The 23,216-nt window shown below is 36.5% G+C and overlaps 3 protein-coding genes across 3 annotated transcripts in view; 2 read left to right on the forward strand and 1 right to left on the reverse strand.

Moving 5' to 3' along the window:
• LOC115225384 (zinc finger protein 208-like) overlaps window positions 1-10,916 on the forward strand; it is a 146,709-nt gene extending 135,793 nt beyond the window's left edge. The window contains exons 6-7 of the mRNA XM_036514150.1: window positions 9,783-9,877; window positions 10,298-10,916. Coding sequence (XP_036370043.1) covers window positions 9,783-9,877; window positions 10,298-10,547 — 345 coding nt within the window. The 3' untranslated portion in view covers window positions 10,548-10,916. The remainder of the gene's footprint in view (window positions 1-9,782; window positions 9,878-10,297) is intronic.
• Window positions 1-23,216, reverse strand: part of LOC115225462 (zinc finger protein 208-like) — a 524,237-nt gene that overhangs the window by 435,134 nt on the left and 65,887 nt on the right. The gene's annotated exons all lie outside the window — the stretch shown is intronic.
• LOC115225160 (zinc finger protein OZF-like) overlaps window positions 1-23,216 on the forward strand; it is a 328,337-nt gene that overhangs the window by 31,935 nt on the left and 273,186 nt on the right. The window lies entirely within an intron of this gene.

The raw sequence follows: 23,216 nt of genomic DNA on the forward strand, positions 1-23,216 counted from the left end.
TGTATATGTATACATGCTCCAGCATGGTCGCAGTCAAATGACAGAAACAAGTAAAAGAACATATCGTCATCATCTTCCTTGTTGTCATTGTTTAATGTCTGCAGAGAAGCAGAAATGTGCAGGGCTGGGTCAGGCTGCAATGTCATCTTTACAATGGTTTCTACTGCTAGATGCCCTTCCTAATGCCAACCACAGAATGTACTGGGTGCTTTTTATGTGCCGCCAGCATCAGTCAAGATGCTGGGAGCAGGTGTGCTTATGAGGTAAAAAGTTTGCTACCCAACCCATTCTTGCAGTTTGGGTAAGTAAGTGTCTCCCATGATGGCCTTGGGTCAACTAAAACCTTGTGAGTGGATGTGGTGATGGAAACTGAAGTAGTAGTTAAGTAGTCACAAAAGTATTCATACAGGAGAGAAGCCATATCGTTGTAATATCTGTGGTAAATCATTCTCCCGAAATGAGGGCTTGTCTAATCACATACGTACCCATACGGGGGAGAAAGCCACATGATTGTGATATCTGGTGAATCATTCTCTAGCAATAGTAACAAGCCATTCATACTGGGGGAAAAAACCATATCAGTGTGATATCTGTGGTAAACCATTCTCGGCAAATGGCCTCTTAAGTACACGTGTGAGTATTCATACACAAGTGTAACCGGTATCAGTATTAAAATTTATTTACACCATGACAACAATTATGAATATTTTGTCTGCTAAAGTCAGGGTCCTTCCTCTCAAGCTTGACATTATCAACTTCAGTTTCTTGGATGTCAACATGAAATTCATGAATCACAACTTCAATATCATTTATATATCTAAATATATCAACACAGAGATGACTTTGGTTCTGAAGAGGATTGTGCTGGATTTTGAGGAATTTGTTATGAGGGAATAAGAAATAAAGTTTTAAAGTGACATTGATTTGTTCTTTTTTGTGTGTTTCATCATCATTCTTCATCATACTTTACCATCAATTTTTTTGCAGGCTTGGGTGGGAACGTGTGACAGGTGATGAGAGTTGTTAAATCCATATATACTTCCTTGGTTATTCTTCTGCCAATAATCCATGTATTCATAAGTAAAATCCATTGTATATCTGTATTCCAAATATAATCTATATTGAGTTAGAAATGTGAAATTTGGTGCCTTATAATTTAATATTGGTGTAAGGCTTAGCACTGAAATAGTCAAAAACTATGGAAAGGTTGCAAGACGCAACAAAATTTTAGAAAAGAAAAAAAAGTAAATAAGTGGAAATTTTACTGGTGAGTGTGTTACATTATCAGGCACCAAAAGAGAATGACTCCCCTGACAACAGAATATGGTTCAACACACAAACTCGCATAAAGAATTTGGCAAACCAAAACCCAATATATATATATTATATATTTTTATACATATACTGGAGTAAACACATAAATGTGAAACAAGGTGGAAAAGGAGTACTCAAATATGAGAGGTAGAGTAATATGCTTTATTTAAAAGCAGCAGAATTTAACAAAAGCTGTTACTCAGAGTAATATATATATATATTGGTAACAACGGTAAGATAAAAAAGAAAGAAAGAGACCTCAATATTATGTAAATAGAGGAATTTATCTGTAAAATAATATGTGACAATTATTCAATAGCCAAGATAAAACTCTGAGTTTCAGATGCCGAAGTGGAAATCCACACCACCATCTCTTCGGTTATCTGGCCATCTGAAAAACGCTAAACATAGCGTTTCTCAAACGGCCACATAACCGAAGAGATGGTGTTGTGGATTTCCACTTCGGCATCTGAAACTCAGAGTTTTATCTTTGCTACCGAATAATTGTCACATATTACATTTACAGATATATATATATATGTATATTACCTCAACATCCAAGCATCCTCATTCTACATTGAGAGATGGACGCTTCATTTTTGTGCTGGTGCCACATTATGTCGTACGCGAATGAGAGGATTTGCATCCCCAACGTAGAATTTTGATGTAATACATGTCCTTGAGGTAGTAATTGTGCGCGGCTGAAGAAGGCCATAGACACACATTATGCATTGTTATAAATCCGTCTAATAAAGGCCCGAAACATATGTACCACCGCTGAATCCTTCGCATCATGTTTTTATTTTGATTAATTTACTCCACCAAACGTTATATACAGGTGCTTAGAATTATCAAGTACTCACCCTGAATTTCTATATGTATATATATATTATGTATATGTAAATATGTATATATATATGTATATATATATGTATATATATGTCACTCGTCACAAACGTATTCATACTGGGGAAAAACCATATCGTGATATCTGTGGCAAATCATTTTCTTGTAATAGTAACTTGACTGTCCATAAACGTATTCATACAGGAGAGAAGCGATATCATTGTAATATCTGTGATAAATCATTCCCTCAAAGTAGTTCATTACAAGTGAGAAACCATATCACTGTGATATCTGTGGTAAATCATTCTCTCAAAGTGGAATCTTGTCTAGACACAAACGTACACATACAGGGGAGAAGCCAGATGATTGTGATATCTGGTGAATCATTCTCTAGCGAGAGTAACAAACATTGGGGAAAATCCATATCAGTGTAACATCTGTGGTAAATCATTCTCTAGAAATAGTGACTTGACTGTCCATAAACGTATTCATACAGGAGAGAAACCATATCATTGTGATATCTGTGGTAAATCTTTCTCTCAAAAAGGCCACTTATGTACACATGTGAGTATTCATACACAAGTGTAACTGTATCAATATCAAAATTTATTGAAACATGACAACAATTATGAATATTTTGTCTGCTAAAAGACAGGGTTTATTCCTCTTCAAGCTTGACATTATCGACTTCAGTTTCTTGGATGTCAACATGAAATTCATGAATCACAACTTCAATATCACTTATATATCTAAATATATCAACACAGAGATGACTTTGGTTTCTGGAGAGGATTGTGCTGGATTTTTGAGGAATTTTATTATGAGAGAATAAAGGAATGGGAATAAGGAATAAAAGTTTTGAGTGACATTGATTTTGTCTTTGTTGTGTTTTCGTCATCATCATCATCATCATCATCATCATCATCATCCTTTAACGTTTTCTATCCAGGATCAGGTGGGAAAGTGTTACAAGAGCTGTCAAGCCAGAGTACTGCTCCAGATTTGGCTGTATGCCCTTAAGATACATGGTGTGTTTTATAAATGTCCCTCTGCAAGTATCATGCTAACATGAAACCAGTAGTAGCTCTTTTGGTTTTGGATTTAATTTCATGTGTGTGTGTGTGAACATGATGTCAGTCTAATTACAAAAATAGGTGTACACAAATCTTGTTTACAAATCTTCTAGAGGGAAAGAAAAAAAAAAAATTGAAACTTTTCACAATTGCCGTTTACACTCCATATGCTAAAAAAATTGCAAGATAAGATATCCGATGTGAAAATCTTAGAAAAGTGTAATATGTCCAGCATCCAAAGCATCATCATCATCATCGTTTAGTGTCCACTTTCCATGCTAGCATGGGTTGTACGGTTCAATTTGGGTCTGGGAAGCCTGAAGGCTGCACCAGGCCCAGTCTGATCTGGCAATGTTTCTACAGCTGGATACTTTTCCTAACGCCAACCACTCCGTGTGTGTAGTGGGTGCTTTTTACGTGCCACCGGCACGAGACCAGTAGGGCCGGCGCTGGCAACAGCCACGTTCGGATGGTTCTCTTACGTGCCACCGGCACTGGTATCACAGCTGCAATTTCCATTGATGTTGGTCGATTTCGATTCTCATATTGCCTCAACAGGTCTTCACAAGTAGAGTTTTGCGTCCCAAGAAGGAAAGGTATGCATAAGTGGGCTGGCTACATCCCATGTAGAGGCCACGAGTTATGGTGTCACTTGTATACTGATGAGAATTCAGTGCAGATGGTTAGGACATGTTTTCGAAATGGAAAATGACTGCATTACAAAAATTCTTCAGTGTGTCCAACAAATAGAGGGATATCATGACAGCCTGGCCTTAGGTATAAGGATAAGCTGAAGCAATAAATAAGCTCTCTAGAGCTTGATTTGACATGTTGGGAAAGTCATTGCCTAGATCCATTTGCATGGCATAAAAATCTTGGTCCTAATCACCTGATTTAAGTGTATTTACACCACTTCTGCATTTTCAACCGATCACTGACGTCCATTGAGGTAAAAAAACATTCTGTGCCGTATGAATATGTCCTCGTTTAAGAAACAGATTGGGTTTATTTACACTTGCGAAGAAAAAAAGATACCCTTCCCCCACCACTAACCCTAACTAAGGATCTTTTCGGTTTGAAAGGCAGTTTTTTAAAATAATTTCCACGTAACTAAACACTTTTAAACTTCGTATACTGGTAGAATCTGTTTATAAAACATCTTTTTCTCTTGGATTTATTGAGAAAATGCTATAGTTTGTAACATATTTCAAGCATTTTGGCAATTTTAACCAATTGCTGACCTCCATTGACGTAAACAACATTCTGTGCCGTATGAATATGTCCCTCGTTTAAGAAACAGATTGGGTTTATTTACATTTGCGAAGAAAAAAAAGATACCCTTCCCCCACCCCTAACCCTAAAACAGATTGAAATGCAATAGATCGATACTAGGGTTATAATTATGGGTGACAATTTCATGGAAGCTATACTAGGTGCACAACACAGTGGGAAATGGAGTGACAGCGATCAACTCCGACGTCTGGCAGCTGACTTTGGCAGACACCCATAAAATTATTAACATCTTACAAACAATAACTCTGAGCACCTTTTCAAACTCCATCTGTCTAACACCCATGGACATGTTTACAAAGTCAGAAAACAGCACAGCTCCCATGACTTTAGGAAACATTTTTTCACGCTAAGAGTTGCTGAAGCATGGAACAAACTTCAAGCATCAGTTGTTAGTTGTCGGAGCACTGCATCCTTCAAAACTTCCATGCTTCCTGAGATTGCCAACACTACACCTGATCTTTCTCCCCTCCATACACACGCAAGCATGTATCTGACTCATACACTGTTCGCTTTCCAGACATTTGTACATTACTGTATATGCTTTATATGCACTCTTGACAAGTTGTGGTGCGACTGAACACTGGATACAACAATTTCATTATTATTATTACAAACCGAAAAGATCCGTTGAATTCGTTCGGGTCTTTTTCTTCGTCGCATTCAGTCAACAACTTCACTTCCAAATTTCCACCAGATTATTATAACAAAGTCTACTCACATATTCTATCCTACGACCGTTTCCAGCTCATGACTTCACCGCAAATACCTTAAGAAATAATCCGTCTTGTGGGCGTGGCATCGGGACGTGACGTCATGCCGTCGCTCTTCCGGTTCCCTCCCCCACAGCATTTCCTCTCTTTTCCAATTATTGTCCCTCCTCTCCACTTGATCCCAATCTAATTAATACTGCTTCTCTAATCCGCTCATAATCGCCCATTCTGTTGGGTGTGATGTTCATTCACATTGCTAGCTGGTCTACTATACTGGATGGATCTTTTCTGTTTGAAAATAATTTCCACGCAGGAGTGGCTGTGTGGTAAGTAGCTTGCTAACCAACCACATGGTTCCGGGTTCAGTCCCACTGCGTGGCACCTTGCGCAAGTGTCTTCTACTATAGCCTGGTGAATGGATTTGGCAGACGGAAACTGAAAGAAGCCCATTGTATGTATATATATATATATATATAGTGAATCCAAAGAAGAAAAAAAAGCACGTCAACGTGAGGACGTGGAACAAATATAGTATTGTTGGACGCTCAGGAAGGAAGGAAGAAGGAGGGTTTAACATTTCGAGCAGAGCTCTTTGTCGGAAACATAGAAGGAAAGATCCAGAGAAGGGAAGACAGAAGAAAAAAAATCGCCAACGGTACACACGCGGTCACATTTTGAAAGCATGTATGTATGTATGTATGTAGGAGTAGGTGTGTGGTAAGTAGCTTGCTAACCAACCACACGGTTCCGGGTTCAGTCCCACTGCGTGGCACCTCGGGAAAGTGCCTGCTACTATAGCCTCGGGCCGATCAAAGCCTTGTGGGTGGATTTGGTAGACGGAAACTGAAAGAAGCCCTTCGTATATATATTTATATATGTGTGTGTGTGTGTTTGTCCCCATAGCATTGCTTGACAACCGATGCTGGTGTATTTATGTCCCCGTTACTTAGCGGTTCGGCAAAATGGACCGATAGAATAAGTACTGGGCTTACAAAAAATAAGCCCTGGTGTCGATTTGCTTCACTAAAAGGCGGTGCTCCAGCATGGCCGCAGTCAAATGACTGAAACAAGTAAAAGAAATAAAGAAAGAGAGAGTAACTAAACACTTAATTAAAAAAAACTGCCGTTCAAACCGAAAAGATCCGTACCTAGTAGAGTTTTATAGCAGAATATATGAGTACATTTTATTAAAATAATCTAATGAAATTTGAAGAAATTGGGATTAAGAAAAAAACTGGAACGAAACCAAGCAGTCAGTAGAGCCATCTATTGGAGAATTGAAGGAATACAACTTTACAAAGGGAAATAACTTCGACTCCACTTTGCCGCCACCAATTATATTATTAATTAAGGTGCTTAATTACTGATCGTTGACTCGCTGTTTATGTCTGAATACGGTAAGTTGACAAAAATATACTTTAAGGCTGTAACGGTGATAATAATGCTAATAATGATAATGTAAAGAATAGAATTATGTAACTCTCTCGATATTACAGTAATTATTTTTCGAAGCGGGAACCTGACAACAATTAGGAAAATATAATTTGCTCGTCTTAATTAATAACTTCCAAACTGAAATGTTGATCTGTTGTTTAGGAAAACCTATGATCGACTTTTATATGTGATATAAAGTAAATTAATTGGTAAAATGAAAGTAATGTGTCATTATTGATTAGTAAAAGGTGAGGAGAACGGTTTAAGACTACAACATTAATTAATTCTGTTGTGTCTGGGGAGAGTCATTCTCTTTTAGTGCCTTATTATTTAACACACTCACCGATAGAATTTCTACTTATTTCTTATTTGTGTTTCCCTAAAATTTTCGTTTCGTCTTGCAACTTTTTCAATAGTTTTGACTCTGTCCGTGATTTACACTGTGTTCCCTTTTGTTTCTTTGTGCGGTCGATAAATTAAGTACCAGTTACGAACTGGGTCGATGTAATCAACTTAATCCGTTTGTCTGTCCTTGTTTGCCCCCTCTGTGTTTAAGCCTCTTGTGGGTAATAAAGAAACAGGTATTTCGTCTGCCGCTACGCTCTGAGTTCAACTTCCGCCAAGGTCGACTTTGCCTTTCATCCTTTCGGGGTCGATAAATTAAGGACCAGTTACGCACTGGGGTCGATGTAATCGACTTAATCCGTTTGTCTGTCCTTGTTTGTCCCCTTGTGGGCAATAAAGAAATAAGAATATATGGACCCCAGTATTTCCAGAAAGGAATGAAAGGCAAGATCGACCCCTGCCGTATTTGAACTCAGAACCTTAAATTTGACTTAAATTCTTTTCAGAGTGTATAAATAATAACGACGACGATGATGATGATGATAAGCATTTTTACTTAATGCATATGGCCTGTAATTTGGTTGGGAGGTGTAATTCTATTATATGGACCCCTGCTTCTTATTTTATTGAACTCGGAAGTCTGAAAGGCAAAATGAACCTCGGTGGAATTTGAACTTTTAGAGTAAAATCCGATGAGAGTTACATGTGATAGAAAGTAAATAGATAAAAGATTTCGTAGATTAACAGTAATTCAGAATCGTTACATGTTCTTTACACTTAATGGATCTTTTCCTTTTGAACGGCAGTTTTCAACACAATTTCTAGTTAACTAAACACTTTTAAACTTTGTATACTGGTAGAATGTGTCAAAATAAAACATTTTTTTCTCTTGGCTTTCTTGAGAAAATTGTAATTTGTTTGTCTAACGTAGTTTGATTCTTTGAATTTTAACCAATCATTTGCTGCGTCTAAAACTGAGACAACATCCTGTAACTAACCCTAACTTTTTTTTCTTAATTGTTTATAGAATTATTTTGATTGTTAATTGTTTAAATCACTTTCCATTGCTTTAGTTTTTTTACATGCGTAACAATTAAATCAATTTAACAATTAAGAAAAAAAAAATTTAGGGTTAGGGGGGAGGTTTAGGGTTAGTTACAGGATGTTGTTTCAGTTTTAGATGCAGCAAATGATTTTAGCTCAAAAGAGAGCATAGGATTGGTTAAAATTCGAAAAATTAAACTACGTTAAACAAACAAATTACAAGTTTCTCAAGAAAGCCAAGAGAAAAAAAATGTTTTCTTTTGACACATTCTACCAGTATACGAAGTTTTAAAATGTTTAGTTGACTGGAAATTGTCTGCCATTCAAAAGGAAAAGATCCCATTTAATTACTGCACAATAAGAGGAAACTCGCCTAATTAATTCTGATGGAATAATTACAAATCCGTCTGGGGTAAGTACTTAAATGTACCCCACCGACTTCGTTTCCTCGTCACTTTCTGAAAAATTGGTATTTTTAAATGAAATCTCTAAAAGCAGTACTCCAGCATGGCCACAGTCCCTGAGTGAAACAGTAGCTGGCATTCTGTGTTTTAGTTCATCCAATTAACTGAAAAGCCTGCTCATGGAATTAACATGCAAATGGCTGAGTATTCCACAGACATGGGGACCCTTGATATAGTCTTCAGTGAGGCACAGCATGACACGGATGGTGAGAAGACTGGCCCTTTGAATTACAGGTGAAACTCATTTTTGACACCTGAGTGGACTGATGCAAAGTGAAATAAAATGGCTTGGAGACTCATTGCACCACTGTGTATCGAACTCACAACTTTACAATTGTGAGTGAAATACCCTAACCACTAAGCCATGCCACTTCACAGGTGAAACAAGTGAAAGGAGAGAAGAGAAAGAAAACAGATAAATAATTAGAGAAATGTGGAAGCGATTCATCTATATACAGAATGTTGTAAAAGTTTCAATGCCTCAATGGATTCTGACCCATGCAAACGTAGATATTAAATGGATGACAATTGATGTCGTAAAATTGAATTACTCTGTTGTTTAACTATCCATTTTATCTTACTGCCTCTTTTCCTATTTCAGAATAACACATCGTGTCGACATAAAAGAAATTTCTTCATTCTGATGTGCCTCTGTTTTTATTGACTTCCCTTGACTGAAGGACGTCCACGTATTAACAAGAAACATTCATCAATACATCAGACTCTTAATATAAATTTGATCTTCGACAAATGATGGGAAAAAATTTCTGGACATTGTATTTGACAACAACATTGTTTTTCTTCACTGTCTGGAATGTAGAGGAGATTATCAATTAACAGTTTGATTAACGTTGGATAACTTTACAAAAGATTTGACAGTTTACATTTTAGACATGAAGTAAAATCACAAACGAAACAAACATAAGATTAAATTATTCTCTGGAAATACAGACACAACTAAACACTAACATCCACAGAATTTGGAAAAACACACTATTATTGTGATATTCATGACAGATTATTCTCTCCTAATGAATAATTTGACTGAACCAAAAACCCCTGATACAAGAGAGAAGCCATATCATTGTGATATCTGTGGTAAATCATTCTCTCAAAGGGGTTCTTTCACCTGTCACACACGTATTCATACTGGGGAAAAGCCATATCACTGTGATATCTGTGGTAAATCATTCTCTCAGAGTGGTTCTTTGACTTATCACAAACGTATTCATACTGGGGAGAAACCACATCACTGTGACATCTGTGGTAAATCATTCTCTCAAAATAGTACTTTAACTACTCACAAATGTATTCACACTGGGGAAAAACCATATCAGTGTGATATCTGTGGTAAGTCATTTTCTGAGTCTGGTCTTTTGAAATTACACAAACGTATTCATACAGGAGAGAAGCCATATCACTGTAATATTTGTGGTAGGTCATTCTCTCAAAGGAGTGCCTTGACAAATCACACATACACACATACAGTAGATAAGCCATTTCATTGTAATATCTGTGATAAATTTTTCACTACCAATAGTCACTTAATTCGTCACAAACGCATTCATACTGGGGAAAAACCACATCACTGTCATATCTGTGGTAAATCATTTTCCACAAAAGAAACTTTAGCTCGTCACAAACGTATTCATACTGGGGAAAAGCCATATCAATGTGATATTTGTGGTAACTCATTTTCTCAAAGTGGTGACTTGCTTAAACACAAACGTACTCATACAGGAGAGAAGCCATATTATTGTAATATCTGTGGAAGATCATTTTCTGGAAGTAGTGACGTGATTAAACACAAACGTACTCATACAGGCGAGAAGCCATATCATTGTAGTATCTGTGGTAAATCATTTTTTGAAAGTAGTAGTTTAAGTAGTCACAAACGTATTCATACAGGAGAGAAGCCATATCGTTGTAATATCTGTGGTAAATCATTCTCCCGAAATGAGGGCTTGTCTAATCACATACGTACCCATACGGGGAAGAAGCCACATGATTGTGATATCTGGTGAATCATTCTCTAGCAATAGTAACAAGCCTATTCATACTGGGGGAAAAAACCATATCAGTGTGATATCTGTGGTAAACCATTCTCGGCAAATGGCCTCTTAAGTACACGTGTGAGTATTCATACACAAGTGTAACCGTATCAGTATTAAAATTTATTACACCATGACAACAATTATGAATATTTTGTCTGCTAAAAGTCAGGGTTCATTCCTCTTCAAGCTTGACATTATCAACTTCAGTTTCTTGGATGTCAACATGAAATTCATGAATCACAACTTCAATATCATTTATATATCTAAATATATCAACACAGAGATGACTTTGGTTTCTGAAGAGGATTGTGCTGGATTTTTGAGGAATTTGTTATGAGGGAATAAGAAATAAAAGTTTTAAGTGACATTGATTTTGTCTTTTTTGTGTTTTCATCATCATCTTCATCATACTTTACCATCCATTTTTTTTGCAGGCTTGGGTGGGAAAGTGTGACAGGTGATGAGAGTTGTTAAATCCATATATACTTCCTTGGTTATTCTTCTGCAATAATCCATGATATTCATAAGTAAAATCCATTGTATTATCTTGTATTCCAAATATAATTCATATATTGAGTTTAGAAATGTGAAATTTGGTGCCTTATAATTTAATATTGGTGTAAAGGCTTAGCACTGAAATAGTCAAAACTATTGGAAAGGTTGCAAGACGCAACAAAAATTTTAGAAAAAGAAAAAGTAAATAAGTGGAAATTTTACTGGTGAGTGTGTTACATTATCAGGCACCAAAAGAGAATGACTCCCCTGACAACAGAATATGGTTCAACACACAAACTCGCATAAAGAATTTTGCAAACCAAACCCAATATATATATATATATATATTTTTATACATATACTGGAGTAAACACATAAATGTGAAACAAGGTGGAAAAAGGAGTACTCAAATATGAGAGGTAGAGTAATATGCTTTATTTAAAAGCAGCAGAAATTTAACAAAAGCTGTTACTCAGAGTAATATATATATATATTGGTAAAAACGGTAAGATAACAAAAGAAAGAAAGAGACCTCAATATTATGTAAATAGAGGAATTTATCTGTAAAATAATATGTGACAATTATTCAATAGCCAAGATAAAACTCTGAGTTTCAGATGCCGAAGTGGAAATCCACACCACCATCTCTTCGGTTATCTGGCCATCTGAAAAACGCTAAACATAGCGTTTCTCAAACGGCCACATAACCGAAGAGATGGTGTTGTGGATTTCCACTTCGGCATCTGAAACTCAGAGTTTTATCTTTGCTACCGAATAATTGTCACATATTACATTTACAGATATATATATATATGTATATTACCTCAACATCCAAGCATCCTCATTCTACATTGAGAGATGGACGCTTCATTTTTGTGCTGGTGCCACATTATGTCGTACGCGAATGAGAGGATTTGCATCCCCAACGTAGAATTTTTGATGTAATACATGTCCTTGAGGTAGTAATTGTGCGCGGCTGAAGAAGGCCATAGACACACATTATGCATTGTTATAAATCCGTCTAATAAAGGCCCGAAACATATGTACCGCTGAATCCTTCGCATCATGTTTTTATTTTGATTAATTTACTCCACCAAACGGTATATACAGGTGCTTAGAATTATCAAGTACTCACCCTGAATTTCTATATGTATATATATATATGTATATGTAAATATGTATATATATATGTATATATATATATGTATATATATGTCACTCGTCACAAACGTATTCATACTGGGGAAAAACCATATCGTGATATCTGTGGCAAATCATTTTCTTGTAATAGTAACTTGACTGTCCATAAACGTATTCATACAGGAGAGAAGCGATATCATTGTAATATCTGTGATAAATCATTCCCTCAAAGTAGTTCATTACAAGTGAGAAACCATATCACTGTGATATCTGTGGTAAATCATTCTCTCAAAGTGGAATCTTGTCTAGACACAAACGTACACATACAGGGGAGAAGCCAGATGATTGTGATATCTGGTGAATCATTCTCTAGCGAGAGTAACAAACATTGGGGAAAATCCATATCAGTGTAACATCTGTGGTAAATCATTCTCTAGAAATAGTGACTTGACTGTCCATAAACGTATTCATACAGGAGAGAAACCATATCATTGTGATATCTGTGGTAAATCTTTCTCTCAAAAAGGCCACTTATGTACACATGTGAGTATTCATACACAAGTGTAACTGTATCAATATCAAAATTTATTGAAACATGACAACAATTATGAATATTTTGTCTGCTAAAAGACAGGGTTTATTCCTCTTCAAGCTTGACATTATCGACTTCAGTTTCTTGGATGTCAACATGAAATTCATGAATCACAACTTCAATATCACTTATATATCTAAATATATCAACACAGAGATGACTTTGGTTTCTGGAGAGGATTGTGCTGGATTTTTGAGGAATTTTATTATGAGAGAATAAAGGAATGGGAATAAGGAATAAAAGTTTTGAGTGACATTGATTTTGTCTTTGTTGTGTTTTCGTCATCATCATCATCATCATCATCATCATCATCATCCTTTAACGTTTTCTATCCAGGATCAGGTGGGAAAGTGTTACAAGAGCTGTCAAGCCAGAGTACTGCTCCAGATTTGGCTGTATGCCCTTAAGATACATGGTGTGTTTTATAAATGTCCCTCTGCAAGTATCATGCTAACATGAAACCAGTAGTAGCTCTTTTGGTTTTGGATTTAATTTCATGTGTGTGTGTGTGAACATGATGTCAGTCTAATTACAAAAATAGGTGTACACAAATCTTGTTTACAAATCTTCTAGAGGGAAAGAAAAAAAAAAAATTGAAACTTTTCACAATTGCCGTTTACACTCCATATGCTAAAAAAATTGCAAGATAAGATATCCGATGTGAAAATCTTAGAAAAGTGTAATATGTCCAGCATCCAAAGCATCATCATCATCATCGTTTAGTGTCCACTTTCCATGCTAGCATGGGTTGTACGGTTCAATTTGGGTCTGGGAAGCCTGAAGGCTGCACCAGGCCCAGTCTGATCTGGCAATGTTTCTACAGCTGGATACTTTTCCTAACGCCAACCACTCCGTGTGTGTAGTGGGTGCTTTTTACGTGCCACCGGCACGAGACCAGTAGGGCCGGCGCTGGCAACAGCCACGTTCGGATGGTTCTCTTACGTGCCACCGGCACTGGTATCACAGCTGCAATTTCCATTGATGTTGGTCGATTTCGATTCTCATATTGCCTCAACAGGTCTTCACAAGTAGAGTTTTGCGTCCCAAGAAGGAAAGGTATGCATAAGTGGGCTGGCTACATCCCATGTAGAGGCCACGAGTTATGGTGTCACTTGTATACTGATGAGAATTCAGTGCAGATGGTTAGGACATGTTTTCGAAATGGAAAATGACTGCATTACAAAAATTCTTCAGTGTGTCCAACAAATAGAGGGATATCATGACAGCCTGGCCTTAGGTATAAGGATAAGCTGAAGCAATAAATAAGCTCTCTAGAGCTTGATTTGACATGTTGGGAAAGTCATTGCCTAGATCCATTTGCATGGCATAAAAATCTTGGTCCTAATCACCTGATTTAAGTGTATTTACACCACTTCTGCATTTTCAACCGATCACTGACGTCCATTGAGGTAAAAAAACATTCTGTGCCGTATGAATATGTCCTCGTTTAAGAAACAGATTGGGTTTATTTACACTTGCGAAGAAAAAAAGATACCCTTCCCCCACCACTAACCCTAACTAAGGATCTTTTCGGTTTGAAAGGCAGTTTTTTAAAATAATTTCCACGTAACTAAACACTTTTAAACTTCGTATACTGGTAGAATCTGTTTATAAAACATCTTTTTCTCTTGGATTTATTGAGAAAATGCTATAGTTTGTAACATATTTCAAGCATTTTGGCAATTTTAACCAATTGCTGACCTCCATTGACGTAAACAACATTCTGTGCCGTATGAATATGTCCCTCGTTTAAGAAACAGATTGGGTTTATTTACATTTGCGAAGAAAAAAAAGATACCCTTCCCCCACCCCTAACCCTAAAACAGATTGAAATGCAATAGATCGATACTAGGGTTATAATTATGGGTGACAATTTCATGGAAGCTATACTAGGTGCACAACACAGTGGGAAATGGAGTGACAGCGATCAACTCCGACGTCTGGCAGCTGACTTTGGCAGACACCCATAAAATTATTAACATCTTACAAACAATAACTCTGAGCACCTTTTCAAACTCCATCTGTCTAACACCCATGGACATGTTTACAAAGTCAGAAAACAGCACAGCTCCCATGACTTTAGGAAACATTTTTTCACGCTAAGAGTTGCTGAAGCATGGAACAAACTTCAAGCATCAGTTGTTAGTTGTCGGAGCACTGCATCCTTCAAAACTTCCATGCTTCCTGAGATTGCCAACACTACACCTGATCTTTCTCCCCTCCATACACACGCAAGCATGTATCTGACTCATACACTGTTCGCTTTCCAGACATTTGTACATTACTGTATATGCTTTATATGCACTCTTGACAAGTTGTGGTGCGACTGAACACTGGATACAACAATTTCATTATTATTATTACAAACCGAAAAGATCCGTTGAATTCGTTCGGGTCTTTTTCTTCGTCGCATTCAGTCAACAACTTCACTTCCAAATTTCCACCAGATTATTATAACAAAGTCTACTCACATATTCTATCCTACGACCGTTTCCAGCTCATGACTTCACCGCAAATACCTTAAGAAATAATCCGTCTTGTGGGCGTGGCATCGGGACGTGACGTCATGCCGTCGCTCTTCCGGTTCCCTCCCCCACAGCATTTCCTCTCTTTTCCAATTATTGTCCCTCCTCTCCACTTGATCCCAATCTAATTAATACTGCTTCTCTAATCCGCTCATAATCGCCCATTCTGTTGGGTGTGATGTTCATTCACATTGCTAGCTGGTCTACTATACTGGATGGATCTTTTCTGTTTGAAAATAATTTCCACGCAGGAGTGGCTGTGTGGTAAGTAGCTTGCTAACCAACCACATGGTTCCGGGTTCAGTCCCACTGCGTGGCACCTTGCGCAAGTGTCTTCTACTATAGCCTGGTGAATGGATTTGGCAGACGGAAACTGAAAGAAGCCCATTGTATGTATATATATATATATATATAGTGAATCCAAAGAAGAAAAAAAAGCACGTCAACGTGAGGACGTGGAACAAATATAGTATTGTTGGACGCTCAGGAAGGAAGGAAGAAGGAGGGTTTAACATTTCGAGCAGAGCTCTTTGTCGGAAACATAGAAGGAAAGATCCAGAGAAGGGAAGACAGAAGAAAAAAAATCGCCAACGGTACACACGCGGTCACATTTTGAAAGCATGTATGTATGTATGTATGTAGGAGTAGGTGTGTGGTAAGTAGCTTGCTAACCAACCACACGGTTCCGGGTTCAGTCCCACTGCGTGGCACCTCGGGAAAGTGCCTGCTACTATAGCCTCGGGCCGATCAAAGCCTTGTGGGTGGATTTGGTAGACGGAAACTGAAAGAAGCCCTTCGTATATATATTATATATGTGTGTGTGTGTGTTTGTCCCCATAGCATTGCTTGACAACCGATGCTGGTGTATTTATGTCCCCGTTACTTAGCGGTTCGGCAAAATGGACCGATAGAATAAGTACTGGGCTTACAAAAAATAAGCCCTGGTGTCGATTTGCTTCACTAAAAGGCGGTGCTCCAGCATGGCCGCAGTCAAATGACTGAAACAAGTAAAAGAAATAAAGAAAGAGAGAGTAACTAAACACTTAATTAAAAAAACTGCCGTTCAAACCGAAAAGATCCGTACCTAGTAGAGTTTTATAGCAGAATATATGAGTACATTTTATTAAAATAATCTAATGAAATTTGAAGAAATTGGGATTAAGAAAAAAACTGGAACGAAACCAAGCAGTCAGTAGAGCCATCTATTGGAGAATTGAAGGAATACAACTTTACAAAGGGAAATAACTTCGACTCCACTTTGCCGCCACCAATTATATTATTAATTAAGGTGCTTAATTACTGATCGTTGACTCGCTGTTTATGTCTGAATACGGTAAGTTGACAAAAATATACTTTAAGGCTGTAACGGTGATAATAATGCTAATAATGATAATGTAAAGAATAGAATTATGTAACTCTCTCGATATTACAGTAATTATTTTTCGAAGCGGGAACCTGACAACAATTAGGAAAATATAATTTGCTCGTCTTAATTAATAACTTCCAAACTGAAATGTTGATCTGTTGTTTAGGAAAACCTATGATCGACTTTTATATGTGATATAAAGTAAATTAATTGGTAAAATGAAAGTAATGTGTCATTATTGATTAGTAAAAGGTGAGGAGAACGGTTTAAGACTACAACATTAATTAATTCTGTTGTGTCTGGGGAGAGTCATTCTCTTTTAGTGCCTTATTATTTAACACACTCACCGATAGAATTTCTACTTATTTCTTATTTGTGTTTCCCTAAAATTTTCGTTTCGTCTTGCAACTTTTTCAATAGTTTTGACTCTGTCCGTGATTTACACTGTGTTCCCTTTTGTTTCTTTGTGCGGTCGATAAATTAAGTACCAGTTACGAACTGGGTCGATGTAATCAACTTAATCCGTTTGTCTGTCCTTGTTTGCCCCCTCTGTGTTTAAGCCTCTTGTGGGTAATAAAGAAACAGGTATTTCGTCTGCCGCTACGCTCTGAGTTCAACTTCCGCCAAGGTCGACTTTGCCTTTCATCCTTTCGGGGTCGATAAATTAAGGACCAGTTACGCACTGGGGTCGATGTAATCGACTTAATCCGTTTGTCTGTCCTTGTTTGTCCCCTTGTGGGCAATAAAGAAATAAGAATATATGGACCCCAGTATTTCCAGAAAGGAATGAAAGGCAAGATCGACCCCTGCCGTATTTGAACTCAGAACCTTAAATTTGACTTAAATTCTTTTCAGAGTGTATAAATAATAACGACGACGATGATGATGATGATAAGCATTTTTACTTAATGCATATGGCCTGTAATTTGGTTGGGAGGTGTAATTCTATTATATGGACCCCTGCTTCTTATTTTATTGAACTCGGAAGTCTGAAAGGCAAAATGAACCTCGGTGGAATTTGAACTTTTAGAGTAAAATCCGATGAGAGTTACATGTGATAGAAAGTAAATAGATAAAAGATTTCGTAGATTAACAGTAATTCAGAATCGTTACATGTTCTTTACACTTAATGGATCTTTTCCTTTTGAACGGCAGTTTTCAACACAATTTCTAGTTAACTAAACACTTTTAAACTTTGTATACTGGTAGAATGTGTCAAAATAAAACATTTTTTTCTCTTGGCTTTCTTGAGAAAATTGTAATTTGTTTGTCTAACGTAGTTTGATTCTTTGAATTTTAACCAATCATTTGCTGCGTCTAAAACTGAGACAACATCCTGTAACTAACCCTAACTTTTTTTTTCTTAATTGTTTATAGAATTATTTTGATTGTTAATTGTTTAAATCACTTTCCATTGCTTTAGTTTTTTTACATGCGTAACAATTAAATCAATTTAACAATTAAGAAAAAAAAAAATTTAGGGTTAGGGGGGAGGTTTAGGGTTAGTTACAGGATGTTGTTTCAGTTTTAGATGCAGCAAATGATTTTAGCTCAAAAGAGAGCATAGGATTGGTTAAAATTCGAAAAATTAAACTACGTTAAACAAACAAATTACAAGTTTCTCAAGAAAGCCAAGAGAAAAAAAATGTTTTCTTTTGACACATTCTACCAGTATACGAAGTTTTAAAATGTTTAGTTGACTGGAAATTGTCTGCCATTCAAAAGGAAAAGATCCCATTTAATTACTGCACAATAAGAGGAAACTCGCCTAATTAATTCTGATGGAATAATTACAAATCCGTCTGGGGTAAGTACTTAAATGTACCCCACCGACTTCGTTTCCTCGTCACTTTCTGAAAAATTGGTATTTTTAAATGAAATCTCTAAAAGCAGTACTCCAGCATGGCCACAGTCCCTGAGTGAAACAGTAGCTGGCATTCTGTGTTTTAGTTCATCCAATTAACTGAAAAGCCTGCTCATGGAATTAACATGCAAATGGCTGAGTATTCCACAGACATGGGGACCCTTGATATAGTCTTCAGTGAGGCACAGCATGACACGGATGGTGAGAAGACTGGCCCTTTGAATTACAGGTGAAACTCATTTTTGACACCTGAGTGGACTGATGCAAAGTGAAATAAAATGGCTTGGAGACTCATTGCACCACTGTGTATCGAACTCACAACTTTACAATTGTGAGTGAAATACCCTAACCACTAAGCCATGCCACTTCACAGGTGAAACAAGTGAAAGGAGAGAAGAGAAAGAAAACAGATAAATAATTAGAGAAATGTGGAAGCGATTCATCTATATACAGAATGTTGTAAAAGTTTCAATGCCTCAATGGATTCTGACCCATGCAAACGTAGATATTAAATGGATGACAATTGATGTCGTAAAATTGAATTACTCTGTTGTTTAACTATCCATTTTATCTTACTGCCTCTTTTCCTATTTCAGAATAACACATCGTGTCGACATAAAAGAAATTTCTTCATTCTGATGTGCCTCTGTTTTTATTGACTTCCCTTGACTGAAGGACGTCCACGTATTAACAAGAAACATTCATCAATACATCAGACTCTTAATATAAATTTGATCTTCGACAAATGATGGGAAAAAATTTCTGGACATTGTATTTGACAACAACATTGTTTTTCTTCACTGTCTGGAATGTAGAGGAGATTATCAATTAACAGTTTGATTAACGTTGGATAACTTTACAAAAGATTTGACAGTTTACATTTTAGACATGAAGTAAAATCACAAACGAAACAAACATAAGATTAAATTATTCTCTGGAAATACAGACACAACTAAACACTAACATCCACAGAATTTGGAAAAACACACTATTATTGTGATATTCATGACAGATTATTCTCTCCTAATGAATAATTTGACTGAACCAAAAACCCCTGATACAAGAGAGAAGCCATATCATTGTGATATCTGTGGTAAATCATTCTCTCAAAGGGGTTCTTTCACCTGTCACACACGTATTCATACTGGGGAAAAGCCATATCACTGTGATATCTGTGGTAAATCATTCTCTCAGAGTGGTTCTTTGACTTATCACAAACGTATTCATACTGGGGAGAAACCACATCACTGTGACATCTGTGGTAAATCATTCTCTCAAAATAGTACTTTAACTAGTCACAAATGTATTCATACTGGGGAAAAACCATATCAGTGTGATATCTGTGGTAAGTCATTTTCTGAGTCTGGTCTTTTGAAATTACACAAACGTATTCATACAGGAGAGAAGCCATATCACTGTAATATTTGTGGTAGGTCATTCTCTCAAAGGAGTGCCTTGACAAATCACACATACACACATACAGTAGATAAGCCATTTCATTGTAATATCTGTGATAAATTTTTCACTACCAATAGTCACTTAATTCGTCACAAACGCATTCATACTGGGGAAAAACCACATCACTGTCATATCTGTGGTAAATCATTTTCCACAAAAGAAACTTTAGCTCGTCACAAACGTATTCATACTGGGGAAAAGCCATATCAATGTGATATTTGTGGTAAATCATTTTCTCAAAGTGGTGACTTGCTTAAACACAAACGTACTCATACAGGAGAGAAGCCATATCATTGTAATATCTGTGGAAGATCATTTTCTGGAAGTAGTGACGTGATTAAACACAAACGTACTCATACAGGCGAGAAGCCATATCATTGTAGTATCTGTGGTAAATCATTTTTTGACAGTAGTAGTTTAAGTAGTCACAAACGTATTCATACGGGAGAGAGGCCATATCATTGTGATATCTGTGGTAAATCATTCTCTACAAGTAGTCGTTTGACTAGTCACAAGTCTATTCATACAGGAGAGAAGCCATATCGTTGTAATATCTGTGGTAAATCATTCTCTCAAAGGGGTTCTTTCACCTGTCACACACGTATTCATACTGGGGAAAAGCCATATCACTGTGATAGCTGTGGTAAATCATTCTCTCAGAGTGGTTCTTTGACTTATCACAAACGTATTCATACTGGGGAAAAACCATATCACTGTGATATCTGTGGTAAATTATTTTCTGGGTCTGGTCCCTTGAAATCACACAAACGTGTTCATACAGGAGAGAAGCCATATTACTGTGATATTTGTGGTAAATCATTCACTCAAAGGAGTAACTTGACTAAACACACATACACACATACAGGAGAGAGGCCATTTCATGGTGATATTTGTGATAAATCTTTCACTAGCAGTAGTCAATTAATTCGTCACAAACGCATTCATACTGGGGAGAAACCACATCACTGTGACATCTGTGGTAAATCATTCTCTCAAAATAGTACTTTAACTAGTCACAAATGTATTCACACTGGGGAAAAACCATATCAGTGTGATATCTGTGGTAAGTCATTTTCTGAGTCTGGTCTTTTGAAATTACACAAACGTATTCATACAGGAGAGAAGCCATATCACTGTAATATTTGTGGTAGGTCATTCTCTCAAAGGAGTGCCTTGACAAATCACACATACACACATACAGTAGATAAGCCATTTCATTGTAATATCTGTGATAAATTTTTCACTACCAATAGTCACTTAATTCGTCACAAACGCATTCATACTGGGGAAAAACCACATCACTGTCATATCTGTCGTAAATCATTTTCCACAAAAGAAACTTTAGCTCGTCACAAACGTATTCATACTGGGGAAAAGCCATATCAATGTGATATTTGTGGTAAATCATTTTCTCAAAGTGGTGACTTGCTTAAACACAAACGTACTCATACAGGAGAGAAGCCATATCATTGTAATATCTGTGGAAGATCATTTTCTGGAAGTAGTGACGTGATTAAACACAAACGTACTCATACAGGCGAGAAGCCATATCATTGTAGTATCTGTGGTAAATCATTTTTTGAAAGTAGTAGTTTAAGTAGTCACAAACGTATTCATACAGGAGAGAAGCCATATCGTTGTAATATCTGTGGTAAATCATTCTCCCGAAATGAGGGCTTGTCTAAACACAAACGTACCCATACGGGGAAGAAGCCACATGATTGTGATATCTGGTGAATCATTCTCTAGCAATAGTAACAAACCTATTCATACTGGGGGAAAAAACCATATCAGTGTGATATCTGTGGTAAACCATTCTCGGCAAATGGCCTCTTAAGTACACGTGTGAGTATTCATACACAAGTGTAACCGTATCAGTATTAAAATTTATTACAACAGGACAACAATTATGAATATTTTGTCTGCCATAAGACAGGGCTTATTCCTTGATGTTATCGACTTCAATTCCATCACTGTCAATATGAAATTCATGAATATGAACCTCAGTATCATGTATGTGTCTAAATATATTAAAACAGTGATGATTTGTGAAGAACATGGTGCTGGATTTTTGAGGAATTTCTTACGAGAGAATGCAGGAAAGGGAATAAGGAATACAAGCTTTAAGAGACATTAAGTTTGTCTTTGTGTTTTCATCATCACCATCATCATCCTCATCCACTCTCAAAGTGGTGACTTGACTAAACACAAAGCTACACATACAGGAGAGAAGCCATATCATTGTAATAACTGTGGTGAGTCCTTCTTTGAAAAAAGGCCTCTTAAGTACACATTTGAGTATTCATACACAAGTGTAACCGTATCAGTATCAAAATTTATTGAAACATGACAACAATTATGAATATTTTGTCTGCTAAAAGACAGGGTTCATTCCTCTTCAAGCTTGACATTATCAACTTCAGTTTCTTGGATGTCAACATGAAATTCATGAATCACAACTTCAATATCATTTATATATCTGAGTATATCAACACAGAGATGACTTTGGTTTCTGAAGAGGATTGTGCTGGACTTTTGAGGAATTTGTTATGAGAGAATAAAGGAATGGGAATAAGGAATAAAAGTTTTAAGTGACATTGATTTTGTCTTTGTTGTGTTTTCATCATCATCTTCATCATACTTTACCATCCATTTTTTTTGCAGGCTTGGGTGGGAAAGTGTGACAGGTGATGAGAGTTGTTAAATCCATATATACTTTCTTGGTTATTCTTCTGCAATAATCCATGATATTCATATGTAAAATCCATTGTATTATCTTGTATTCCAAATATAATTCATATATTGAGTTTAGAAATGTGAAATTTGGTGCCTTATAATTTAATATTGGTGTAAAGGCTTAGCACTGAAATAGTCAAAACTATTGGAAAGGTTGCAAGACGCAACAAAAATTTTAGAAAAAGAAAAAGTAAATAAGTGGAAATTTTACTGGTGAGTGTGTTACATTATCAGGCACCAAAAGAGAATGACTCTCCCCTGACAACAGAATATGGTTCAACACACAAACTCACATAAAGAATTTTGCAAACCAAACCCAATATATATATATATATATATATTTTTTATACATATACTGGAGTAAACACATAAATGTGAAACAAGGTGGAAAAAGGAGTACTCAAATATGAGAGGTAGAGTAATATGCTTTATTTAAAAGCAGCAGAAATTTAACAAAAGCTGT

The sequence above is a fragment of the Octopus sinensis genome, linkage group LG27 (assembly GCF_006345805.1).
Source record: "Octopus sinensis linkage group LG27, ASM634580v1, whole genome shotgun sequence".
Taxonomy (NCBI): domain Eukaryota; kingdom Metazoa; phylum Mollusca; class Cephalopoda; order Octopoda; family Octopodidae; genus Octopus; species Octopus sinensis.